This window comes from Myzus persicae, unplaced genomic scaffold (genome assembly GCF_001856785.1).
Source record: "Myzus persicae strain clone G006 unplaced genomic scaffold, MPER_G0061.0, whole genome shotgun sequence".
NCBI classification, from domain to species: domain Eukaryota; kingdom Metazoa; phylum Arthropoda; class Insecta; order Hemiptera; family Aphididae; genus Myzus; species Myzus persicae.
Window position 1 is genome coordinate 342,886 of NW_019100913.1, and position 23,353 is coordinate 366,238.

Below are 23,353 nucleotides of genomic sequence, written 5' to 3' on the forward strand. Positions count from 1 at the left end.
CACGTTTCATTCTAAAACATAAATGTGATATAGGTTTTTTATTATAATTATTGTATACACTATACAACCATTTATGAGAACAAATGAAAATTAAACACTAACACTTGCTAATAGCTATAATTATGTACTTATCACTATTTGCATATGATATTATTTCATTATATAATATCATACATAATTTATTTATATTTATTTATAAAGCATTTGGCACCATGGACTTAAAACAGTGGTTCAGAGACTACGAAATGTTACACAGACGGTTGATAAACGTTCAATATGGCTAAAGAACAACTATGTACATCAATACATCATTTCGGCTGGTCGTGGACCAATGACAGCTGACGCAATACGTGTAAGAAGATTTTTATGAATTATTTGAGTTATATTTTGTTGATATATCAAAGATTAAAGAATACAAAAATTATAAAATAATTACAACCATAAGACTACTTCGTGTAAGAATATCAAAAACCATCTCTGAATAAAGTACCTACAAATATTTATACCTATTTTTCTTGCGAGATAGTTACACAAGCCGTAATTAAATAATCTATTATATAATTAGAATTAATTACACCATTTATATAAAATCAAAGTGTTGTAAGATTCATATTTTTCTTTTTTAAACCACCAGAAGGTTTTTTTTTTATTATTCTAACCATCAGTGATCTTAAACAATACAATTCAAAGGTCTACATACACATTAAATAATTATTAATTGTGGTAGATATATTATACAAAACATATTTGGGTTATCACTCCCAGTGGAGAAGTCCCGTTCCTAATCGAATATTATATATAAAGTTATATGGTGTTCAGTGTTAGATACTTCTTATGTTTTGAAAGTTATGGAGTAGTTTCAAGGGGCTTCTGAAGTATTTTAGCCCAACTGGCCTGCTTATCCAGACTTATCTCGTGTTAGAGGGCAGTTTAGTAATCTTGTCCGAATGGAGATCATCATCGGTGAATAATATCGTTTTTGTAGTACCGGTTGTTGCGACAAATAGTACGGAGAACAATTTTTGATAGCGTTAAAAAGTCTCAATGTTGAAATTCCTGACACAACCCAACGTTGTGTTGCATAGGTCCATATTGGCTTAATTATCGCTACGTACAATAGACATTGTGAGGTCTTGTTCATAGTGTTTTTTGTCCAGCCAATAGAGATTCCTTATTTTGTCCTTAATTTGCGATTTTTTTCTGACCCACATGATGTTTTCAATTGAGTTATGAGTGAAGGTGTATCCCTAGATATTTTTTAGAATCGTTTTGTGGAATGATCTGTTGATCCAACAATACTGGATTGTAAATACTCTTACGCATAGCGTAATTTGAGTGCACCGATTTGATACTGTTAAAATAAAAATGTTGATTCTTCAACGTTTCGTTGAAAAATTTATTTGAGTGCAAATATACTTAAATATTGTTACATTAAATTTTAAACAAAAACAATTATTTTATAATTTAATAAATCCAAAAATTTGAATAACTATGCAATTTTGCATATTAGGTGTGATATAATTAACGTGACCATACGTCCCGCTTTGAGACCTGTGGTAGGTATTTAACCAAACTAAAATCATTATGCGGGTAGATATATATATAAACATATTATACTTTATAGATACGGATACTGTATACAGATATACGTGTACTGTAAAAGATAAAGACCCATAGCATAGACTATAATGCCCATAGTCCGTAGATAAAAATGATACAAAAAGTACCTGATTGTAGCATTTTACTCGAAATTATATGATTTTCCTATTAAAACTTACAGGTGTCCTGCTTTAAAGAAAATTAATAGTGGTCACATTATGTATAATATGAATTCACTGTTTATATGGACTATCGGTCTTATACCTCGTTAATGTTTATAATGATATAATTGTTATTAAAATTATTAATTTATACTAATAGTTGATTTGATACTACTGTTGCATTTCAGTTATTTGGTGGTAGAGATTGGTCGACGACTGGCAATTCGGCCAATAATACATCACCGGAGACAAGCATTGCCAAACGAGCTGCTTCGATGAGATTTCGAAAAAAGAAATCGGTGGCTAGTGTATCTGTACGTATACAATAACACAATATGAAATAATTAAAATTTTGCAATATTTTTCATACAAATATTCTGTATCTAGACCGACGGACTTCTCAAACCTTATGATGTCAACGATTTGTTCAACAAATCCAGAATAGACTTGGCCAGTAGTGGTTGCAATTCTCCAACACTGAATAGTCAAACAGAAGATGATAAGAAACGAGACAGTGTCGACAAAAATATTGTTTCCGAGCCATCAACATCCACAGATAAGTATGTTAAATCGCATATTATTTATATAAATGACTTGTTTTATGATAAGCTATACACTGCCTCAAAGGCATGACAAGAGTGAATTTATTTGTTAAGGTTCTTTAATTTTTTAATTGTAATATGTAATCATTATTTCTTGGAAGGAACTCTTGTACTCCTGCGAATGTCTAATATATTTTTTTAATTTGAAACAACAGATAATAATATGTTTAAATGTTTTTTTTTTATAATTTTCCTTAAGGACACCTCCTAAAATTATAGAACCAACTCCTAGTGATATGAATAATTCACCAATAACACCGAATAATTCACAATTAGACTTTGAAGATTTTTGTGCTCTATTTGATAGCTTCAGGTAAATGTATTTTTGAAATAATTATTATCAGTATTATATACCTTTTAGACAAGTTTTTCTTTCACATTTTATATTTCATTATTACAGTTTGAGAATGCGTAAAGATCTTCGAGATATTTTTGATCAAATACGAGCGGAAAGTCATACAATGAACAAGAAATCTGAGGATATCAATGTACAAAATAATGTGACTTTGTCTATTCCAAGAACTACGTCTGAACAAACTCAAAGTAATCTAGCCTCAGCTTATTTAATTTATAAAAACATTCAGAAAATAACCATAAAAATATAGTTTAATTTTATAGGTACCTAACTTTATATATTTTTCAAAGTTGTCTTGTAATTTGAATTAATTAACAATATTATTGACTCTCATTATATATTGATCAAAATTATGATAAATAGTTTGAAAAATATAGTTTAAATGTTAGATACTTTTATCAAAAGATTTAAATACTTGTATACTATACATTACATGAAACTCAATATTTGTTCAGGAACATATTATTAACCATAACTATTAAGGTCCTGCAAATAAGTCCAAAAAGTTAAATTATTCATGAAATAACAAAAATGTAGATATTAATTTGTTTTACCACTTTTTTAAAATATAATTTTATTTTACCTGCGTCGCACTGTTTTACAATCATCTTGGTTTCTTTACCAAAATACCCTAACTTTATTTGCAATTAAAATAATCGCTATCGTCAATATTTTCTTAGGTTCGAATTCAATCAATAGAAACATCGGACATAACATTGTTCAGCCAATTGATGCAAAAACTCAGAAAAAGCGCATATTTGATGCAATTGCGGCGTCTAGCATAATTTCTAATTGTACTGGTGTAGAGACGTCACAGTCTGCGGCAACATGGTCAGTAAATGATTTAATTAACTTTTTGGAAAACAAACAGATGGTTACTTGTACAGAAGATGAAGCTCGGACATTGATTCAGGTACGAAGTACTTCATAAGTATGCAATTATTAAAATACTGTAGTTTGTACCTTCGAAGGTTATTGCTTAGATGCTATACTATCATTAACAATAAATACGACAACTAACTATCATTAAGACGTGTATAAGATTATACATGTAATAGTATCTTGTAAACTAATTTTGTTTTCCCAAACATATTAGGATTTTATTATTCAGCAGATATCAGATTACGAATTCATTTTGAAATCGACAAATGCAATTTGATGTGAAATCTTTAATCAATTAAGAACTTAACTATAAAGATATTGAATATTAGAAAATATTAATTTATCATGTTAAATAAACCGTTGAACAATTTTTTTTTTAGAACAACGAGCCAAACCCAGAAATCAGCGCACGCAACTGTCTATCTTTCGAAGGATTTGCTAAGTACATGATGTTAAGGAACCAAAACGTCTCAAATGAACCAGATTTTTCAGTTGAAAAATCTGATATGAATTATCCATTATCTTGTTATTATATTGCTTCATCACATAATACATACCTCACTGGTCACCAGTTAAAAGGAGACTCTTCTATCGACCTTTATAGTCGGGTAAAATTGTAGATTAATTAATACGTTATATTAAAATTAATGGTTTTATTATTATATAAAATATATTATTATTAAATAAAATAAAATACACCGTAATTAGTATGTATGAAACATATTTGATTATAATTTTACAACGTTCTATATTATAATTTGTTAAATTATCTTGACGTCACAGGTTAAGGGTCGTAAGGTAATCCAATTAAACATCAGGACAGCCACTTTCAAAAATATACCTACCCAATATCAAAATAACCAATTTTAGTAACAGAGTTGATCAAACCTTAGTTTAAAGTTATAAAACTATAAGTGGTCAACTTTATTAAGTTATGGGTAACAGTTTAAGTATTTACCTTGTACCTAGGTATCTTTTTATTTTCAAAATAAACGAAAACATTTAAGCTGATGTTAAATTACAGATTATAATAGGTTTTTTCAATATCATAAAGTTTTTTAACCCATGGTTCTTTGTAATCCTAACTGTTGCCGGAGGCTAAGAAAAGCTGAACGATTAATACATTTTAATTAAATTAAATTGTTATAAACTTTAAACGAATCTAGAAAAAATAAAACTAAACTTTACAACAGATTGTATACTATTTTATACTTTAGAAATGTGATATTACTCAAATGCATTTATGTAAACTGTTTTGTAGGTATTGTTGGCTGGTTGTCGGTGTGTTGAGTTGGATTGTTGGGACGGCGACGATGGTAATCCATTGATTTATCATGGGCATACTTTTACATCAAAAATACCATTTCTTGGAGCTGTAGATTCAATTAATCGTTTCGCATTTGTATCATCACCATATCCTGTTATATTATCTATTGAAAACCATTGTTCATTGGCCCAACAAGCTCGCATGGCAGAAATATTTGAGGTATTATATTTTACACATTTAAGAATTTCAAATTTTTTTTTAAATATTCAAACATATTATTTTTAATTCTGAGCAAAAAATAAATGTTATCAATGTTATAAGATAAGTTCTTAATGCTTATAGTCAAATTATTTCTAAAAAATTCTTCGAAGGATAACATATAAATATATACCTATATCAAACTATACACATTTAATTTAAATAAACTATATTATGTTAAAAAAAAATTGTTTATAATTTTAACAAATTAATGATATTATAAGGTTGTTTTTCAGTTCAAACTTAAATATTGAGACATGACTTGATTTAAAATTACCTAAACTATCTGATTTTAAGACAATATTGTTGAAACTAATATTATATCATGATTTATAATTAATCACCTAAAAATGAAATTATAACAAAGAGAGTTTAATTTATTTCAATAAATTATTATACAGTTATGTTAACAATGTACTTAACTAAATTATACCATCCTATAAAACATTCCAAACGTCTTACATCATGTAAATTTATTTTTCAGTCCGTTTTTGGTGAAAAATTGGTCAAGGGTTTTATGTTCGACTCGGACTACGAGCCACAGCTACCATCACCAAGTCAATTGAAATACAAAATTTTGATAAAAAATAAGAAGATTGCACCGCTAGAAAGTGAAGGAAATCGATTGAAAAATAATAATAGTAGCACAAAAAGTTCACAAGTTGTATCGTCAGTTGCCAGCAACCATTCTAACGCAGGACCTTCTGTGGGTAGCAGTAATTCAAATGTTGGATCTATAGTGACCATCAAGAATCCTATTGTCGAATCTTCATTGGACATCAATCAGTCTAATTTCGAGCCTTCAGGTGGCAGCAATCAAACTAATATAGTACCTTCAGTAGCCAACAATAATCCTAATCCAGGTCCTTCGGTGGCAAGCAGTCATCCAAATGTTGGACCTCATAGAAGTAGTTCAGCAAGCGCTGGTACTACGACTATTGATGATGTTGGTACCACCATCGAAGAAGAAGAAGAATACGAAGAAGATGATGAAGAATATGATGATAGTGATGAATTGGATTTTAAAAGTAATGCTGCACTATATACTTTAAAGTGATAATTTAAATCAGTATTCAATGATAATTCGTTCGTTGAATGTACTTATAACATTAAAGTTACTTAAATTCGTTAAGATTTACCAACATTTCTAGAAAATTATTGTAATTTATTATTAAAAATTGACATGGAACTAATATATAATATATATTAACTTAGATAAAAAAATTCAATTTTTAATTAACTATTTTATTATAGGTAGATTCTGTTAAAAAAATTGTGTTGATTTTTTTAAAATTATTCATTTAAATAATATACACACACATATATATATATATAATTGTATACTTACATAATATATATATATATATTTATGATTTTAAGAAAAATATTGTTGAGACTGATTAAAATTATTAACAAACTCATTATTATTATTTTTATTTTATTAAACTTTTAAATAAACTATAATATTAAATTTACATTTTTAGAAGATAGAATGGATAAGTTTGGCCGAGGTCGTAGTAGGTTTGGTTCAAAGTCAAATGATAAATGTGCTGAAGATGACAAGTCTAAAAAACACAACAGTCAAATTGCAAAAGAACTATCTGACATAGTCATCTATACACAGGTAAACAAATCTTCAAGGACCATTAATTAAACTGATGTATCTATTAAGAAATAATTATTGTTAAACGCACTGTAGAATTAATATAAAATTAAATTTAGTTTGTTTAATATTGTACTCTTATAAAAAAGCAATAAATATTATTAATAGCACAATATTTTTTCAGGCAATTAAATTTCGTGGTCTAAACACGAGAAGTCCAAGCAGTTCGGTGAAAAATAAACGTAAATGTAATGGTAGTCTTTGTGGTCATAATGGTACTGTTGGAAGTACATCGTCCGCTGGAGCTACATCAACAGAACACTACCATAGTCGTGGTTCTACTACGATAAACCCACACCATCCATGCTATAAGTGTTCTTCCTTAAGTGAGAATTCAGCAAAGAAGCTAACAAAAAAACGGCCAAAAGATTTAATTGCACACTCTGAGACACAATTGGTACGCGTGTATCCAGCTAGCATGAGGATAGATTCATCTAACTTCAACCCATTAAATTTTTGGTCATATGGTATACAGATGGCAGCACTAAACTATCAGTCAGAAGAGGCCACAGCTTCACACGTGAATGCTGCCATGTTTGAACAGAATGGTCACAGTGGTTATGTATTAAAGCCAAGAGTGATGCATGATCCATCGCATAAATCTTATCGCCAATTCAACCCAACAGAAAAATATTTTGATGGTTTAAATCCTATATGTTTTTGTATAAGCATTGTCTCTGGTCAGTTCTTATCACCAAATGGTGGGACTCGAGCTAACGTATACGTCGAAATCGAAATAATCGGTATACCATCTGACAGCATAAAGAAAAAATCTAAAACTATGTTTTGTAACTCAATCAATCCGATGTGGGACGAAAAATTTACGTATAACGTGCTATTCAAAGAATTAGCGTTCATTCGATTCCTCATAGTTGATGCCAGCACCAATCACCCATTAGCGCAGCGTGTAATACCACTCAATAGCTTGTTGTATGGGTATAGACACATTGAAATGAATAATATGCGTAACCGGCCACTACCACTTACCGCGTTATTTGTGTGTACTCGTAGCAATGAAGAAACACCAAAACCTACCGATGATGAAAAGACATCTTCTACAACAGCACCGGCGGCGGATAATGGATCAATGAAAAATAATGGTCCATCAACACATCGTAAAAAATTCTATGTAACGGTTTATGGCGTATTCTCTGAAAACTCATATATCATGTTTAAAGTTACCCAGGATAGTACAGCGACAGACGTCATAAGGTTAGCACTAGACAGACGTAATGAGGGTGATGAAGAAATGAAAACATACGTGCTCATGGAAGAAGTCGGCCTGTCGTGGGACGTGTCAAACAGAGGACCTGGTAATAATAGTGATGATATTGGAAATAACTCTAACGTTGTCACTGATGGTGGTACCGACGACAGTAGTAGCAATAATTATAACTCTAAAAACAAGAAAAAGAAAAAGAAAAAGATAAATAAGAAAAAGCAGAAAAAAACCAAGAATAGGCGAATCGGATGGAAAAATGGCGATGCACCCATGATTACACGTGTATTAGATTATAATGAGAAACTGTTGGAGGCTCAGTCACGCTGGCGGGGCAATGGATATTTTGTACTAAAAAAAATCGGAGACGACCCGAGCAGCAGAGCGTGGCTCATATCATTGCAATCAAAAAACTCAAGAAATGGTCAATCAGAATCATCGTGGGATGAAATACATACGTTCTTAGTCTGTATTTATAATGTTTCCATAGAAAGACCATATGTTATTCTTAAGGTACCAACAGGGTCAACTGTACAGGATATTTTAGCTCAGATTTTAGTCAAAGCCAGGCGTATGGAAAACCCAATTTTATTCATATTGGTCGAGGAGCAAGTGTGGGGCAGGACTGATATAAGATATAGGGTACTGGACGATGATGAGGTAGTGTATAACACACAAAACCAGTGGTCTAGAGTAGGCAGGTTCGTACTAGAGGATCGTTGCGGTAAGGATTATTCATTAGGTGCTGGACTGGTTGCTAAGACATCGCGAGCATTCCGAACGTTTTTAAGGGTAATAAGGATCCAAAAGGGTATGGCTGCGGTAGGACGAGGTTGGAGAGCCTGTGGTTTGCCCACTTTACCCGGCCATTGTTTACGACGTCCAGAAAATAGCAGGGAATACGTCATTAGGGAAGCGGCTCGGGCTCACAGGAAAATGATTGCAAAACATGAGAAAATGTGGAGGGCAAGCTTAGAAAAAGGAGGTAGTGGTGACGGTGGTGGTGGCCTAGAACGTGGTTGTGATGATGACGGTAGTGGTGGCGAAGAGGTTGAAGAAAGTACATTCACAGGGTTTTTAAAATCACCAGCCCAGTTATTCGGCTTCTTGGGATCCTGACATATGTTGTGTTGCTTTAGAAGAGCACGTGATAGACACGACATTGGCACTATGGTATGAATGAAACAAAGTTTTTATTTCTGAAAGTGGAAATATGGAATGTTCGCTTATCCCCATGTTCCCATCCTATATTTAATCAAAAACATTTATCCTCCGATACTCCAATCCGCTCGGTGTTCTTCATTTCTCTTCACAGGGAACCGTAACATTTTCAGGGTGTAAGTAAATAAGTCATTAATACTTATATTTTGAGACGAATGGTATATAATATATTCATTTATCTTATTTTTTTGTGAGAAAGTGTGTTTTAACTGATATTTAACAATTTTGATCTTATGATGTACATATTATGCAGCTAATTATCTATTTCGAAATTAGCAAAAGTTATATGTTATTTTATTTCATTGTTTCTTATCAGTTATTGATCACTGATCATGATTCAACCATTCGTTTAAATTATTAAATGTTATTTCAAAAAATTCAACGAAAATATGGCTGTTTTAAGATTTTATAATCAAAATTGTTTTAAATTTATATCTTATCATTTATTTGTCATATGATATGTGACCTGAAAATGCCAAAGCTAGTGGATAGGTGTTAGTTTTAGAGGTCGTTAAGACATCCAATTATTAGTGGTTTTTTTTCTCATAAGTAGTCATATTATTATAAATGTATTGTTGTATTGAAACCAATTAGTTATTGGTCAATTTTAAAATAAGTTATGAGTGTAAGATATAATTTAAAAGTCCTAGCTAAAACCGATTGAAAATCTAGTCACTTTGTCAATAGAAATATTTTTAGTACGTTCTCTCAACATAGTTTGTATGTATTGTTTGGATGTGTTACTAATATTTTTTTTTTAATTTACTCAGTAAAATTTGAAAATCTACTACAGTATTTAAAATTACATTAAATACTAAACATTTTGTTCTTAATATTATTAGTATTACTATTAACATTAATTATTATCATTACTTTTATTATTATTTATTGTACAGTTATAACAATAATGATTATTATGATTACTATTTTTATTATTATTACTATTATTATTATTTATATTATTATTATTATTATTTTTTATGATTACTATTATTATTATTTTATTATAATTATTATTATTATTACTATCTATTATACATTTAATATTATCATTATCATTATAGTTTAATTATAACTATTATTATTATTATAAGGTTTATATCTCGTGTCAAATAAATTTATAATTTTATAAGTTTATAAACCTGACTGTGCCGTAGTTAGTATTTTAAATAAATTAGGAAGGGCACTATAACATACCTAATAAATGTCAAAATAGGTCAAAAACATATATGTTTAATACATTTATTTATAAAATCATAATTTACAGTACAAGGAATTAGTAATACAAAATTACGAATTAAAATTTTTTTCCAACGTGTACAGATTGATTTTGACAATAAATCTAGATATTTCATAAGGTTATATTGTGTTCCTAGTGTCCTTCCTTATCTATGGCACAGCAAACAGTTTTTATGATAATGGCAACAACGGGATATATCTTATCGGTTATTTTATACGTGTTATCCTCAAATACCTATGTGTTGTATTGAAGATTTTTATTGATAATATTAATGTTTATTTAATAACTAGTAATATAATAAACATTGTCTATCATAGTTCTGTAGAACTATGGTAACCTAAATCAATGTATTTTATTAATTGACGTTAAGATACTATTTATTGTTTTACTCATTATACCTATATTATGTTATATAATCTATATAATATTATTATACTTTGTAATATTATCACAACAGATTTATTTATTTATATTTTATGGTTGGTCAACAGTTGTTCAACTATCCCTAAAATCTCTAATATTTTTTTGGTAGCTTATTTCTAAGCCAATCTTTTTTGTTTCGTAAATAAGTGTTTTGTATTTCACATAATTATTCAATTGTTTTCTCCCACCAAATTCAGATCTTTTGCAAAACCGGGAACATTTAGTGTGGTTTTTTCAATATTAATTCTTAGCTTATTACTTTGTACACTGCTCACCACTTTTTCTAATGCTATATTGAAAAGCATTGGTGATAGTGTATCACCTTGTATATGTCCCCTCATCACTTCAAATTCTTCGTGTACTGTACAGTACACTCTAACCTGATATCTAGTCGCGTTCATACTCATTTCTGTCAGTGATATGAGTTTTTTTAGGGAATTCAAACTCATACATTATATTACATAAGCTATACCGATGAATGCTATCATAATCTTTCTTGAAATCCACAAACACTTGGCATATGTTTTTTCGATACTTACACTTCTTTTCCGAGAGCCGTTTGATAGTTCCGAACTGATCTGTTGTGGTCTCGCCTTTCCAAAAGCCACACTAGTATAGCTTCCTATACACTATTTAGTCAGTAGTTCCAGTCGTCCTAGTAATATTTTAGAGAATACTGTAATATATAATATTTCTACATTATACATAAATAAATACACAATGTGAATCAACACCAATGATGACCATATAGGGGTGTAATAAATATAAACACTATCGAATAAATATAAAATAATTTACTTTCCATAATTAAACTACCGAAACCCATATCCGTCTAATAAAGAGCCGCCAAAGAAAAGATAACGCCGCCTATAATTAAAAATAATATCATCGACAGCAGATCAATGATGACCACAGAAATATAAAATAATATTATTTCCTTCAATCACAAATAACACAGCAATGTATGAAGTCTCAAAATACCGAACGTCCATAATCAGACACAAAATAACTATCCAGACCAATTAAAAATGTACGTATCACACATAACATAAAAAGAAAATATTTAATGAAACCGCCATTGTAAGATATCGGCTTCTCCTCAACAACAAGGCAATTAAAACCTATTGCGCAACCAACGGCAATGACGCAACCAGCTACAATATCATGAAATAATCAATAACAAAGCTATTAAATATTATGTCCGATATAAATCCAGCCAGATTTATTCAAAAAACCCGCTATTACCTCAAACGATACATATGTCACAATGCAAGCATACGATTCATGCGCAAATGCGTGAGTTTCAAAAACAACCTGCCGCAATGCTGCGCTACTGACACCCGAAGAAGGGGTATCACCTGCTGCCTATATAACGGGCACACACAACCAGTAGTCCCCCCAGTCTCTTTCCATACACACGACCAGTAGGACTCCTAGTCCTTTCACATGCACGACGCTCACATCACATGGCATCATGCCGACTCAGTCATCTCATGCACGCAAGGCTCACGATACACGCCATTAGGACTATAGATCTATTTTTTTTAATCTTAAAATATAATAATTGGTACTGTTTTTTTCTCATTTGTCATTAAGTCGTGCTTATTTAATACACCCATTGTGGTCTCGTTGATTTGAACTCGTATCTGTGATTATATCATATCAAAAGCCACTTATTATTATTTACAAAACCTATCGTTCAATTTCCTACCTACAGTTTTTCCAAACTCCATTATCCATCAATACAAGATCAGTCAATCAATCGTCCAACTTTGAGAACATCGCAAAGACTCGAGCATATCATCTCAGAAAAGGTACTATTTAGGATTGATTACCATCATAGCCTGAAGCATAGGATATATTCATTGTACGAGGGTGTTGAGTTACGTCGGGTTGTTCCAATTAGGAATGTTCACTGACCGCTCTTGAAACTGTTGTATTTTGAATACATCGATATTCTTCTTCCCTTAATACTTTAGGGTGTATTCAGAATATAATAAGTGTTGAGTTACGCCAGGTTGTTCCAATTAGGAATGTTCGCTGTCCGCTCTTGAAGCTGTTATATTCTGAGTATATTAGTATACTTGAGATTCAAAAAGTGTATTATATTTCGTTAAAGTCAAGAGGAAGGGTCAACAGCCGAGCAATAATATCTTACAGCGTATTGTCCTATTTTTCCTCTAATATCCATCCTCTAGAACCTGAGGTATATTTATTTAACTTTAAAAAAACAAATCACTGAGACTCAGGTCACATAGTATTAAATATGTTCAATTGTGGAAGTAGTTAATAAATAGAATTTGCAATAATATCGAGCATCAAACCACGATCAACCATACGAATTATTGAGAATATCTACGACAAAGAACATCGTCCTGCTTTGAACAAGATAGGGGGTATTAATCATATATCTATTCCGAACACGACGTGCTTATTAGTATCCTACACATGATTATTTAGTAGTAGAGTAAAAATTGAATAAGCACAAGCACACATCTCAAAGTCTACCCTTCATCATTATTTTATTCTACTACAAATTGGCCCCCAACTTGAGCCCCCCTTTCTTATCCTTTTTTATTTTTATTTTATTGTATTCTACTACAATACACAGTATTCATAATTATACTCCTCCATAATTATCGCAGCTCATCTTATCTAGTTTCTTATAAGCTGGAATGACTATGTCTTTATTCCATTCTACAGGTAGCTTTTCTTTAATTCATTTATCCATATATAATTGTGTGCAGTTCTAATTCAATGTATCTTAAAATTTAAACTGGTATCCTTTCTGAACCGAGGGCTTATAGTTCTTAAACCAGTTTATAGGTATCATTATTTTTTCTAATGTCACATCTTCGAATTCTTTAACCGCTCTTTGGTATTTCCAGGCTGGTATTTTTCCTCAATGTATTTTAGATTTCCCCTTTCCTCCTTAAGTTTCTCTAGATTGAACATTGGCACTCTGTTTTTAGTTATTTGGCGTTTTTTAACTTGAATCTGAATTTCACAATGACCAAAAATTGATCAAAATCACAGTTTGTTCCTAGATAACTTCTTACATCCAAAATACTAGATCTGAATCTTTTATCAATGATCATGTGGTTAATTTAGTTATATATGCGTCTGTCGGGTGATTTCAATGTATATTTGTGAATATCATTTTAAGGAAAGTATGTGCTAGTTATGGTCATATTTAATGATGTTGCAAAAGCTACAACCCTCAGACCATAAACATTGCTTTGTTTGGGAGCGCTGTGTAAGCCGATTGTACGTCTAATAGAGGTATCTCTCCCTAATTTGGCATTAAAGTCCCCAATGGCAATTCTTACCGTATTTCTGGGTTCAATATCATAGATCACCGTTAATTCTTCATAGAATTTCTCCTTCGTATTGTCTTCTTTATATTCAGTGGGGACATGAATGTTAATTATAAATGTGTTCAGATGTTTTGTGTCCAGTTGTATCGTACATATGCATTTCAGACACTGCGTAAAATTCTTTCACACAAATTCGTGGTCTTTATGTAAACCGAAACCCGTACCAAAGTGATTAGGTTATTTTAGGTTAGGGCAGTTGTTTATTTTTAATTGTCCCGTACTAGTCCATCTCAGCTCTTGTAGTGCTGCAGCTGTTACATAGTAATTTTTACTACATCAGTACATCAGTTAGATTGTGACAAGCTCTAGTGCGATACAATTTCAGTGCGTTCCAAGTTGCGATCTTAATCTCCTTATATTTCCAAAAAAATTTCAAGGTAATACAGGCCTCCAAGGCTTTTTTGACTGTGGTTCTTAACAGTAGTTTTTTTGGTGACGGATCGTAAGCCCGTCGCCAAACCCAAAACCTGGAGGACCTGACCACACCGACCTTTTCAGGTCATATCTTACTTTGTACTCGGCGCTGGGGACGCCTTTATTATAATATTAGGATAATATCTGATAATCATAGTGATTCATTAATTATTTTTTATATTATAAATTATAATGTATAATAGATTGAATTCTATATCAGTTATGTAAGTTGTAGCTAACTGAGGAAAAAATAGATTGTCTGTAATAAAATTTGACTTATATGTGGGTACCTAAGTTATTAATAATAACAAATGTTATATTAAAATAATGATTTACGATTTCAGCAAAAATAAATTCAACTTATCGTATTATAAATAAAAATAATAATTTCTAGTAGTAATTCGTAGTAAGCAATATAAACAAACTATTAAATAAAGACTGACAAGTCATTCCTGTGCAGAATCGTTTTTTGTATTGTATGATGTCCATTGATTTCACATGGATATTGTGATATACTCAATGCCAAGGTAGACTTAAACTCTAACTGCAATAAAAAAAAAATAATAGTAAATTTTGTTTTACACAGGTAGGTGTAACTGCCCCCGGGTATACTGAGGGCACAATAACGTTTTTCTAGATACATGCTTATATATACGCTGTTATAAACTCGTACTTTAACAATTTAACTGTGTGCTGGAATAATATTGTTGTTAAATGATTTAAGATTTGTTATTGTTGTACACATTTACAAACCACTATTATTCTGTGTAAGCTGAATTAACTGGAATGATTGTAAAACGTAAAATCACTTGATTACAAAATAAAACTTTGTTTTCAAGGAAATACGACACCTTCAATCATAAATTGTTTGTGGAACGTTTCATGTGAACAATTATTTATCAAGTTGTAGTCCATGTTGTTGAGAAAAAATACTTATACACGACACAGTAGTCCAGGGGTCACTTAATAGCAACCCGTGGACAAATTGTATGCGGTCTCAAGAAAAAAACTGTTAATAGGTACAATAGAGTTCCAGTGTTGTAATGTATCATTTTTGTTCAATGATTTTTACCGACGTCTGAAATTTTATTAGCCCTCAAACAATTTCAAAATTTCAAATTTAGCACTTCAAATTATTTATTTGTGACTGCTGCAGTAAACAGTATTTATGATTTTAAATGTTTTGATACTTTTCATTAATGTACAAAAAAATCCGTCAAGTAGGTAGCCGTAGCATTGATGTAAACTCTGTATAATAAAATATTTCAAGTGTACCTCGTAATTGAGTACTGAGTAACTCAATGAAGTAGATGTATTTGATTCATTGTTGTTCTGGCACATCAAAGGCTCATAAATAGGTTTTTAAGGGGCCCCGTAATGATCAATCTTAGGTCCCAGTAATCAAAAATTTTGCTTAAAAGTTAAGTGTAGTTGAATATTTTGATGTATACTTTATTCGGTCCCTACTCCATATAATATAAACTATAAACATGCCAAGCAGCCAAGCAAATAAAAGTAAACTAGACCCTAAGAAAAAACAAACTAAAAGCCCCGGTTGCTCGCTATGACCACATTGGCAATATAGGCTGACACTTATTTGATTTCAGTTTAAAACAATTGTATCCGTAGTATGAAAAACGATTCTGATCGAAAACGATCTAACTTATTGTTAATCAAGGTTATCAACAATTGTTTTAATAATAGTATTTTAATTATGTTAGTTTTTTTGTTTTTGCTAATTTTTTTTATTCAATCCCTATAATACAAATTTAATCCAATTTTCTTCGAATCATTTTTCATACCTACTGTAAAAAGTATTTTCTGGCACAAAAATATAAATATACAAATCATTGTAAAAATTAAACACGTGTAGCTCCATTCAGAATTTAAAAGTTATTTAAGTTTGAAAAATAATGTATTTTTAAATAGTATTATAGAAATAACATTGCCATTTTGTTGTATTAATGATAAAAAAAAAAAAAAAATAGAACATCAAAATAGTTTAATTATTTACAGTGCACATAAATTTGGTTTTTATGACAGGCTTATAGCTTAGATGGTTCTATTTCTTGTGAAACTATGCTATAAAATAATTTTGTTATTTTATCATAAATAACTATTTTCATAAATTGGATTTACAATTCACAACAATGAAATCACTTTCACGTCACATTGTTTTTGTGTTGGTACGTATCATTTAAATTCTGATATTTTTATATTGTTTGATAAATAAAATATAAAACATTTGTTAGTTTCGAATAAATTCAATATTTTTAATTTTTATAATAATATCAAAATGTAAAATAAAGTATTACATTGATTTTAATATATATTCTAGACAATTATGTAACAGCTTACAACGATATAGCTATAGAAATATCAACGTTGTACGTGTAATATAATATTAAGATACTAAATTGAATGTACATATAAATCTAAATTAAACTGTAGACCCTGCGTGCAATTATATAAAAACGATGTGTGGCATGGAAGGATTTAATGGGAGGTAGAACTACTATGCATTTATTATTTGTAGGTATAGTATTTTTACTGGTCGAATTATTTGTTTCCCATTAAAGTGGAGCATTTCACCGAGGGTACGTGAGTACGTGAAGCTGACCTCAAGAATAAGAAGAAAAACTATAAAAATATTTATCTTTAGGTAAAAATAAAGTAGATTCCATCTTTTAAATAGAATAATATCAAAAACAGTAATTTATTGATTATTTCTAGGAATTATAATACCCATAAAAAAAAAAACAATAGTTATTGAAAATAATAGGCAACTGATAAACGTACGGCGTAGTATTATAATCGTAGTTTTGAAGTCCTGTATATGGTGAAAACTTAAAAGTGATAAATAAGATTTTTTGATAGTAAAAACAAAAACAATTGACCGATTTTTTTGGTGAAAAAGTAAACCAAGAAACTTGTACGAATATAAACACTCCATATTATGTCATAACCATATGCTTAAAGTTATGATGTGAACAATAATGTTGCTCAAAAGTTTTTTCGTGTTAAATTGTTTTTTTTTTTTGAAAATTATGCAGATTGATAGTACTATTTTATTTTTAATACTGCGATATAAAATGAATCATAAATGTGCTCGTCATCGCTATAAACAATGTTCCTATTTTTTTTTTCCATTCGTATCAAAAATTGAAAATAAATTGAAATATAATATTATGTAATAACAATAATAATATGTTGCATTAAGGCTATGATAAATTCTTCCCCACAGTTAATGATTCTGAAATGTTACCGATTGACGTTTGAATGCGAGATGTCGACGACTTGATTGTTGATGATTGCAATTTAATAGACCTTTCTGGATTGTTGGATTCATCGCTGTTCTTATGACTATTTGGTACTTCAGACGTGAATCTCCCATTATCTGACAAAAAACAAATAATCATAAATATCAAATAAGGATATGAAACATGAAACAGCATTGAGTTACATGGTAAGTTAATAAAATTATATTAACGGTTTATAATGTAATGACTAGGTTATACATAATGTGATCGAATTTATATTAATAAAGAAATAATTATGAGATTAACTTTTTATGTTAGTGTCTAGTGTCTACAAGGATAGATATCGATTCATTTTTATGGAAATGAAAACTGAAAAACATGAAGTATAACTATAGGTATTATAACACCATCATTTGGTGACTTTAAGTTTTAAATAAGATGAAATAAAATAAATTATAAGTATCGAAAAGTCAACCTAAATAAATATTAAAAAACAAGACTTTAAAAGATTTTATGATATATTGCAATCAACATGATAATTATTAATTGCCTATCTTTACTAAACATGATTTTAATTATTCAATGAACAAATTAATAAATCATAATTAACTAAAAAATAAATTAATATTATATGAGAAACCTAAAAAATGTATACTTTTAATACATTTAATAATTTAACTAACCCTAGACTATTATTGAAACTTTATAATAATGAATATTAAACGAATTTAGAAGGTGGGTACAAGGATAAAAGGGGAAATAAATACCTGCACTTATTTAATTCCTGATCGTGAGTGTAAGACAAAATATTGTTCTAAGTAATTTTTAAAATATAACCATTATACATCATAATCAAAATAATTATGCATGAACAATTAACGATCCGTTTTAATTATTTACTATCGTATTTATAATATTATATTACACACGTATGTACTAAATGGTTCACTAACTCTTGTAAAAACAATTATGAACAACACTAAATCATAGGTAATGGCACACATACTATTTTTCATTCTTGAATATCAATCCTAAATATTCAGCAGTTTTTAAAATATTTTTTTATGCCTTAATGATAATTTAGAATATTAAATTATTTAACAAAATTATATCACATGACATTTTTTTTTGGTCTTCTCACTTAAGTGGATTGCAAAAGTCCGTTTTAAAGAGTTCAATATCATAGTAAATAATATGAAGAGTATTTGCATAATAGCCATGTGACTATGTGCGTTATAAATTATTATCGTTTATGGTACCTTATAATATCATTACAATGTCATATAACTTCCACATGCACATGAACATTATCTAACTAACACACTGTCTACGATCAAAATGTTTGGTTTTTAAACATAATTATATCTAGCTGTACCGATTGATAAGTTTATTCGATAAAACTTTTGACTTCTGAAGACTAATTCATCAATAGTTATAATTCAATAATTCATCATTTAACTTTGGAATTATTTCTTCACTTTTTCATTTTTAAATAAATAAAAAAGTTGTTATGTATTCGATAAATATTTTCTAGTAAGTGGTAAAACCTATTTCGTGTGTACAATCTCTCTGTAATTTTAAAATTCAGTATATATTTTGTGCGAGAAAAAATTGGTGGACAAAAAAAGTGAAATCTTGCTGTAAAATAAAACATAGTAAATATTTTTGTGTGAGCAACAAAAAGGTCGACAACGAATGAATAATCTCTGATCTACCTGTGATGAGTAATATGGTGAAAACGTTGTCCTTTAATGCGGCCATCCCCCCTTGGATATATGGTGTAATTAAAAAAACGAATAGACTGTGAACATACAAATATTAGGTATACACTACTTATTATAGACATCTTAAGTTCAAACTTGGACGAAATTAGATATTTAGGAGTAGAATACTTAACGGTTTTAGTTATATTGTTGTCAGTTAATAATTGTATTCGTGAATACTGGACACTTTTAACGTACATTATTATCGTTATTCGTTATATTAACGTTATATACACAATAACGTATTCAAATGCAATGTAATTCAACGTAGGTACCGTATTACTAATAGTAAAATAAATAAATTAATAGCAATGTAAATATATCATACAATTTACTTAGTAATATATACTGACAATTGACAAACCGTCTTTACTCAAAATCGTTTTTCGTACTTATGCAATGAATATAATATTATTATTGAATTAAAATTTGACACGTACCACACAGTGACTTGCTCAATTCCGAGGTAGGTACACTCTACCAATACTGTACGGAGGAGACATCCTCTTCTACTTCCCTTTTTTTTGTCTTAATTACATATACTCAATGTTTTAAATTTATGAAAAGTTCTTAAAAACAATTAAAGTGAAGGTTAAATTTTAAAAAAGTTTTAAAAAAGTGTAGAATTTGATCCTAAGTTACATGCTAAAAAATTCCGATTTGTTTTCAGAACATTTTATTGCTTTATTTATTGTATAACGTATTGGTTTGATGAACTAAACATGTTTAGTTATGTAATACTATCCGTTTGCCAATTATTATAACAATGTAGATAATTGTGATTTATACATAAACGTTGTCATTTTTCAATTGTCTACTCTTAAAATTATTTTTGAAGGAACAAAATATTATATTAAAAAAATAATAAAATATTAGTCACCGTTGTTATATTGGCCTGCTATGATTTATATGTATGTTTTATTGGTATTCATTAGCTAATTTTGGAGTAAATTATATGAATGATATAGACAAAGATATTTTTGCTCAGTTATAATAGTGTATCGAAGCATATAGGCCCGAGTTCTTACCATACCCCATAGGTATGCAAGGGTATCATAAATGTTATTTTTAGTGCAATATTATGTCGTAAACAATTTTAGTATCAAAGACAGTATGTATTAAATAAAAATCAATTAAAAAAACGTTGTGCATTTTACAGAACTTATAATTTCCCATGTTTTTACCTGTATATTCGTGATCAGCAATATTAGCAAAAACGTATTCACCACTAGCCCTCTGTAACGCCATAACCAACCTTTCGGCATTGGGAGTTTGAGTGGAATTACCAGCGTGTGGGTTCCAAATAAAAACATAATATGCAGATAACATGGTGGCAACGGTAGACACGGACACTAAGTATGCGATTACGGTCAGAATTCGAATAATTTTTATCTGTAAAAAAATTAAGAACTGTTATGATCATAATAATTAATATAGGTAAGACCTATACCTAACCAGATATTATAAATATATGTAAATATTTTATTATTTTTTAAGACGATTATTATCGTAATAACGTTATGTTGTGCTGTTTCATTATAAACAGTCAATCAATTGTCAATAGGTGCTCATCAAATGTAAGACATCTTAATTTAAGACAGTCATTCAAAAAAATTTCATTGTTTTAGATTATTTACATTACATTTTTGGAACACATTTATAAGTTATAACTCAAATGTCGAAATTTATAAGAAACAAAAACTTCAAACAGATACTTGATTGTTTATAACCGTTTTACTTCATAAGAAATATTTTGAATAAAAACTTTTAAAAAAAAATGCATAATATAGTTGCAACAAATAAATCTTTAATTCCATGTTATGTTTACCAATGTTTTTTAATCTTTGTTTATTATGTATAGCATAGGTACATACTTTTTTTTCTTTTTTCTGGGCCAAAATTCTTTGTTTTGTCACTTCTTCCTGCATCCCTATATCTCCGTCACCTTGATCGTTATTCATTATTACTGTATTGAGGTAATTCACAATAAATATCAATACAACCAATTTAATTTAATTCAGTGTACAGATGGATGTGCTTGTGTGCAATTATTTACAGTAGGTAGGTACAAAATAAATATTGAAAAACTGAAAAACCGAGTATTGTTTATTAAAAATGATTGATACACTATCGAGAATAAACCTCGTTGACCATTGCTAAGTCTCAACTACTATCAAATAAGGTTTTAAAAAAAATAGCCACTGACAGTGTATTATGGGATTTAAAGCGCATGACCCTTATATAATAGTTGAAGCCATTATTAGTAAGCTAGTTAATTCAATCATAGAGGATTGTCTACCTATACAGCGAGCGAATAACTTGGTCACGATTCCAATAACACGAATGTAATATTAAATTATAGCCTTCAATAAAATAATAAACAACATGCATAGTACCTATATTACATAAAATATTAATCAATGAAAATGTATACATTTATCAGATTAAAAAAATGTAGATACCTAAGCCACAAAATAATGTACAATTTTAAAAACAAAGAATGTAGACAGCTTAAGTAGTATGTAACTTAACAAGTTTTTCTCAATTATACTTTGGCATGAAAAATTGATTTAAAATTTAATTTAACAATTGTGTTCATCGTTTGGTTGTAATAAATACATATCACTGATAATAATTTATAAATTTTTGTTAAAAGTAAACTTTTTTAATTGTGCACTTTTGTTTCTAAATTCTTAAAGTTAATGCAAAAAACTAAAAATTAAAATTAGACACAAGTTTGCAATTTATTTCCCATAAACCTGCCTACGCAATCCAAACTAATCACTTATTTTTATTCGAATAATACTATATTATTATGTAAAGACTTAACAAATAGTTTTAAAAGCAGCAGTATTTCCCCTTCGCGTATAACATTATACCAAGTCCATTCAGAGTTCAAAAATCAATAATTCAGGTAATCATATGGTTTTTTTTAAATTTATAAATTACATTTTATTGAAATACTTTACAAAAATAAAATTAAATATATGTATCAACAATATTGTATAATATTTTATTAACTTCCTGCGTGTTATTTTTTGCCGTTGTCGTTATGCTCTTGAACGATATTCTCATTGCAAATATCTGTCTAGTCACAGAAATATAATAATAATCTAGTTTGGGCGGGGCCTTATAATTTAACTTTATTTACCCAAGCGTGTTTCAGGGAAGAGTGTGATGACATGGACGACCGTAAGGCCAGAGTTGCAATAAATATCTGAAAGAATGAATTGTATATAAGAAAAAATTAACTATATCGATATTATGTGCATCGATAAATAAGAATTCATATATAATGGTTTGATAACGCATCTCCTCACGGACTTATGATGAAATTCATTCAAGTAACGAAAATGTGCATGATATTTTATTTATTCTGCAATTGAAATTTTCATCAAATGTTGAAATAAGTATTCTATACACCTATATTTTAATTTTCAAAATTTTTCTTCGATTTTTTAGAAATTTATAAGCATTTCACAGTGTTTTTTTTTTTTTAATTAGGCTATTATTTATTTATTTATTTAAATGGTTTATTAAGCTCAAACACAATAAAAAAAGTAATGTTGAAAAAAAACAATCATTTTTAAATGTACCTTATACTTATTCATTTAATACGAACAAATATTAAAGATACAATGAAATTATA

At 29.3% G+C, this 23,353-nt stretch overlaps 2 protein-coding genes across 2 annotated transcripts in view; one reads left to right on the forward strand and one right to left on the reverse strand.

Moving 5' to 3' along the window:
- The window catches only part of LOC111026746, a 286,767-nt gene extending 276,753 nt beyond the window's left edge, over positions 1-10,014 (forward strand). The window contains exons 39-49 of the mRNA XM_022304878.1: positions 202-352; positions 1,949-2,074; positions 2,148-2,320; positions 2,562-2,675; positions 2,763-2,905; positions 3,398-3,630; positions 3,980-4,207; positions 4,861-5,085; positions 5,609-6,152; positions 6,609-6,748; positions 6,912-10,014. Of these exons, the coding sequence (XP_022160570.1) occupies positions 202-352; positions 1,949-2,074; positions 2,148-2,320; positions 2,562-2,675; positions 2,763-2,905; positions 3,398-3,630; positions 3,980-4,207; positions 4,861-5,085; positions 5,609-6,152; positions 6,609-6,748; positions 6,912-9,125 (4,291 nt within the window). The 3' untranslated portion in view covers positions 9,126-10,014. The remainder of the gene's footprint in view (positions 1-201; positions 353-1,948; positions 2,075-2,147; positions 2,321-2,561; positions 2,676-2,762; positions 2,906-3,397; positions 3,631-3,979; positions 4,208-4,860; positions 5,086-5,608; positions 6,153-6,608; positions 6,749-6,911) is intronic.
- A 7,651-nt stretch (positions 10,015-17,665) lies between these two features.
- On the reverse strand, positions 17,666-21,873 carry LOC111026779. The gene is made up of 3 exons (XM_022304914.1): positions 21,579-21,873; positions 20,889-21,096; positions 17,666-18,078 (listed from the first exon to the last, which is right to left on the reverse strand). The coding sequence occupies exons 1-3, from the start codon at positions 21,663-21,665 to the stop codon at positions 17,903-17,905; spliced, it is 471 nt and encodes a 156-aa protein (XP_022160606.1). The 5' UTR covers positions 21,666-21,873; the 3' UTR covers positions 17,666-17,902.
- Positions 21,874-23,353: the final 1,480 nt, after the last annotated feature.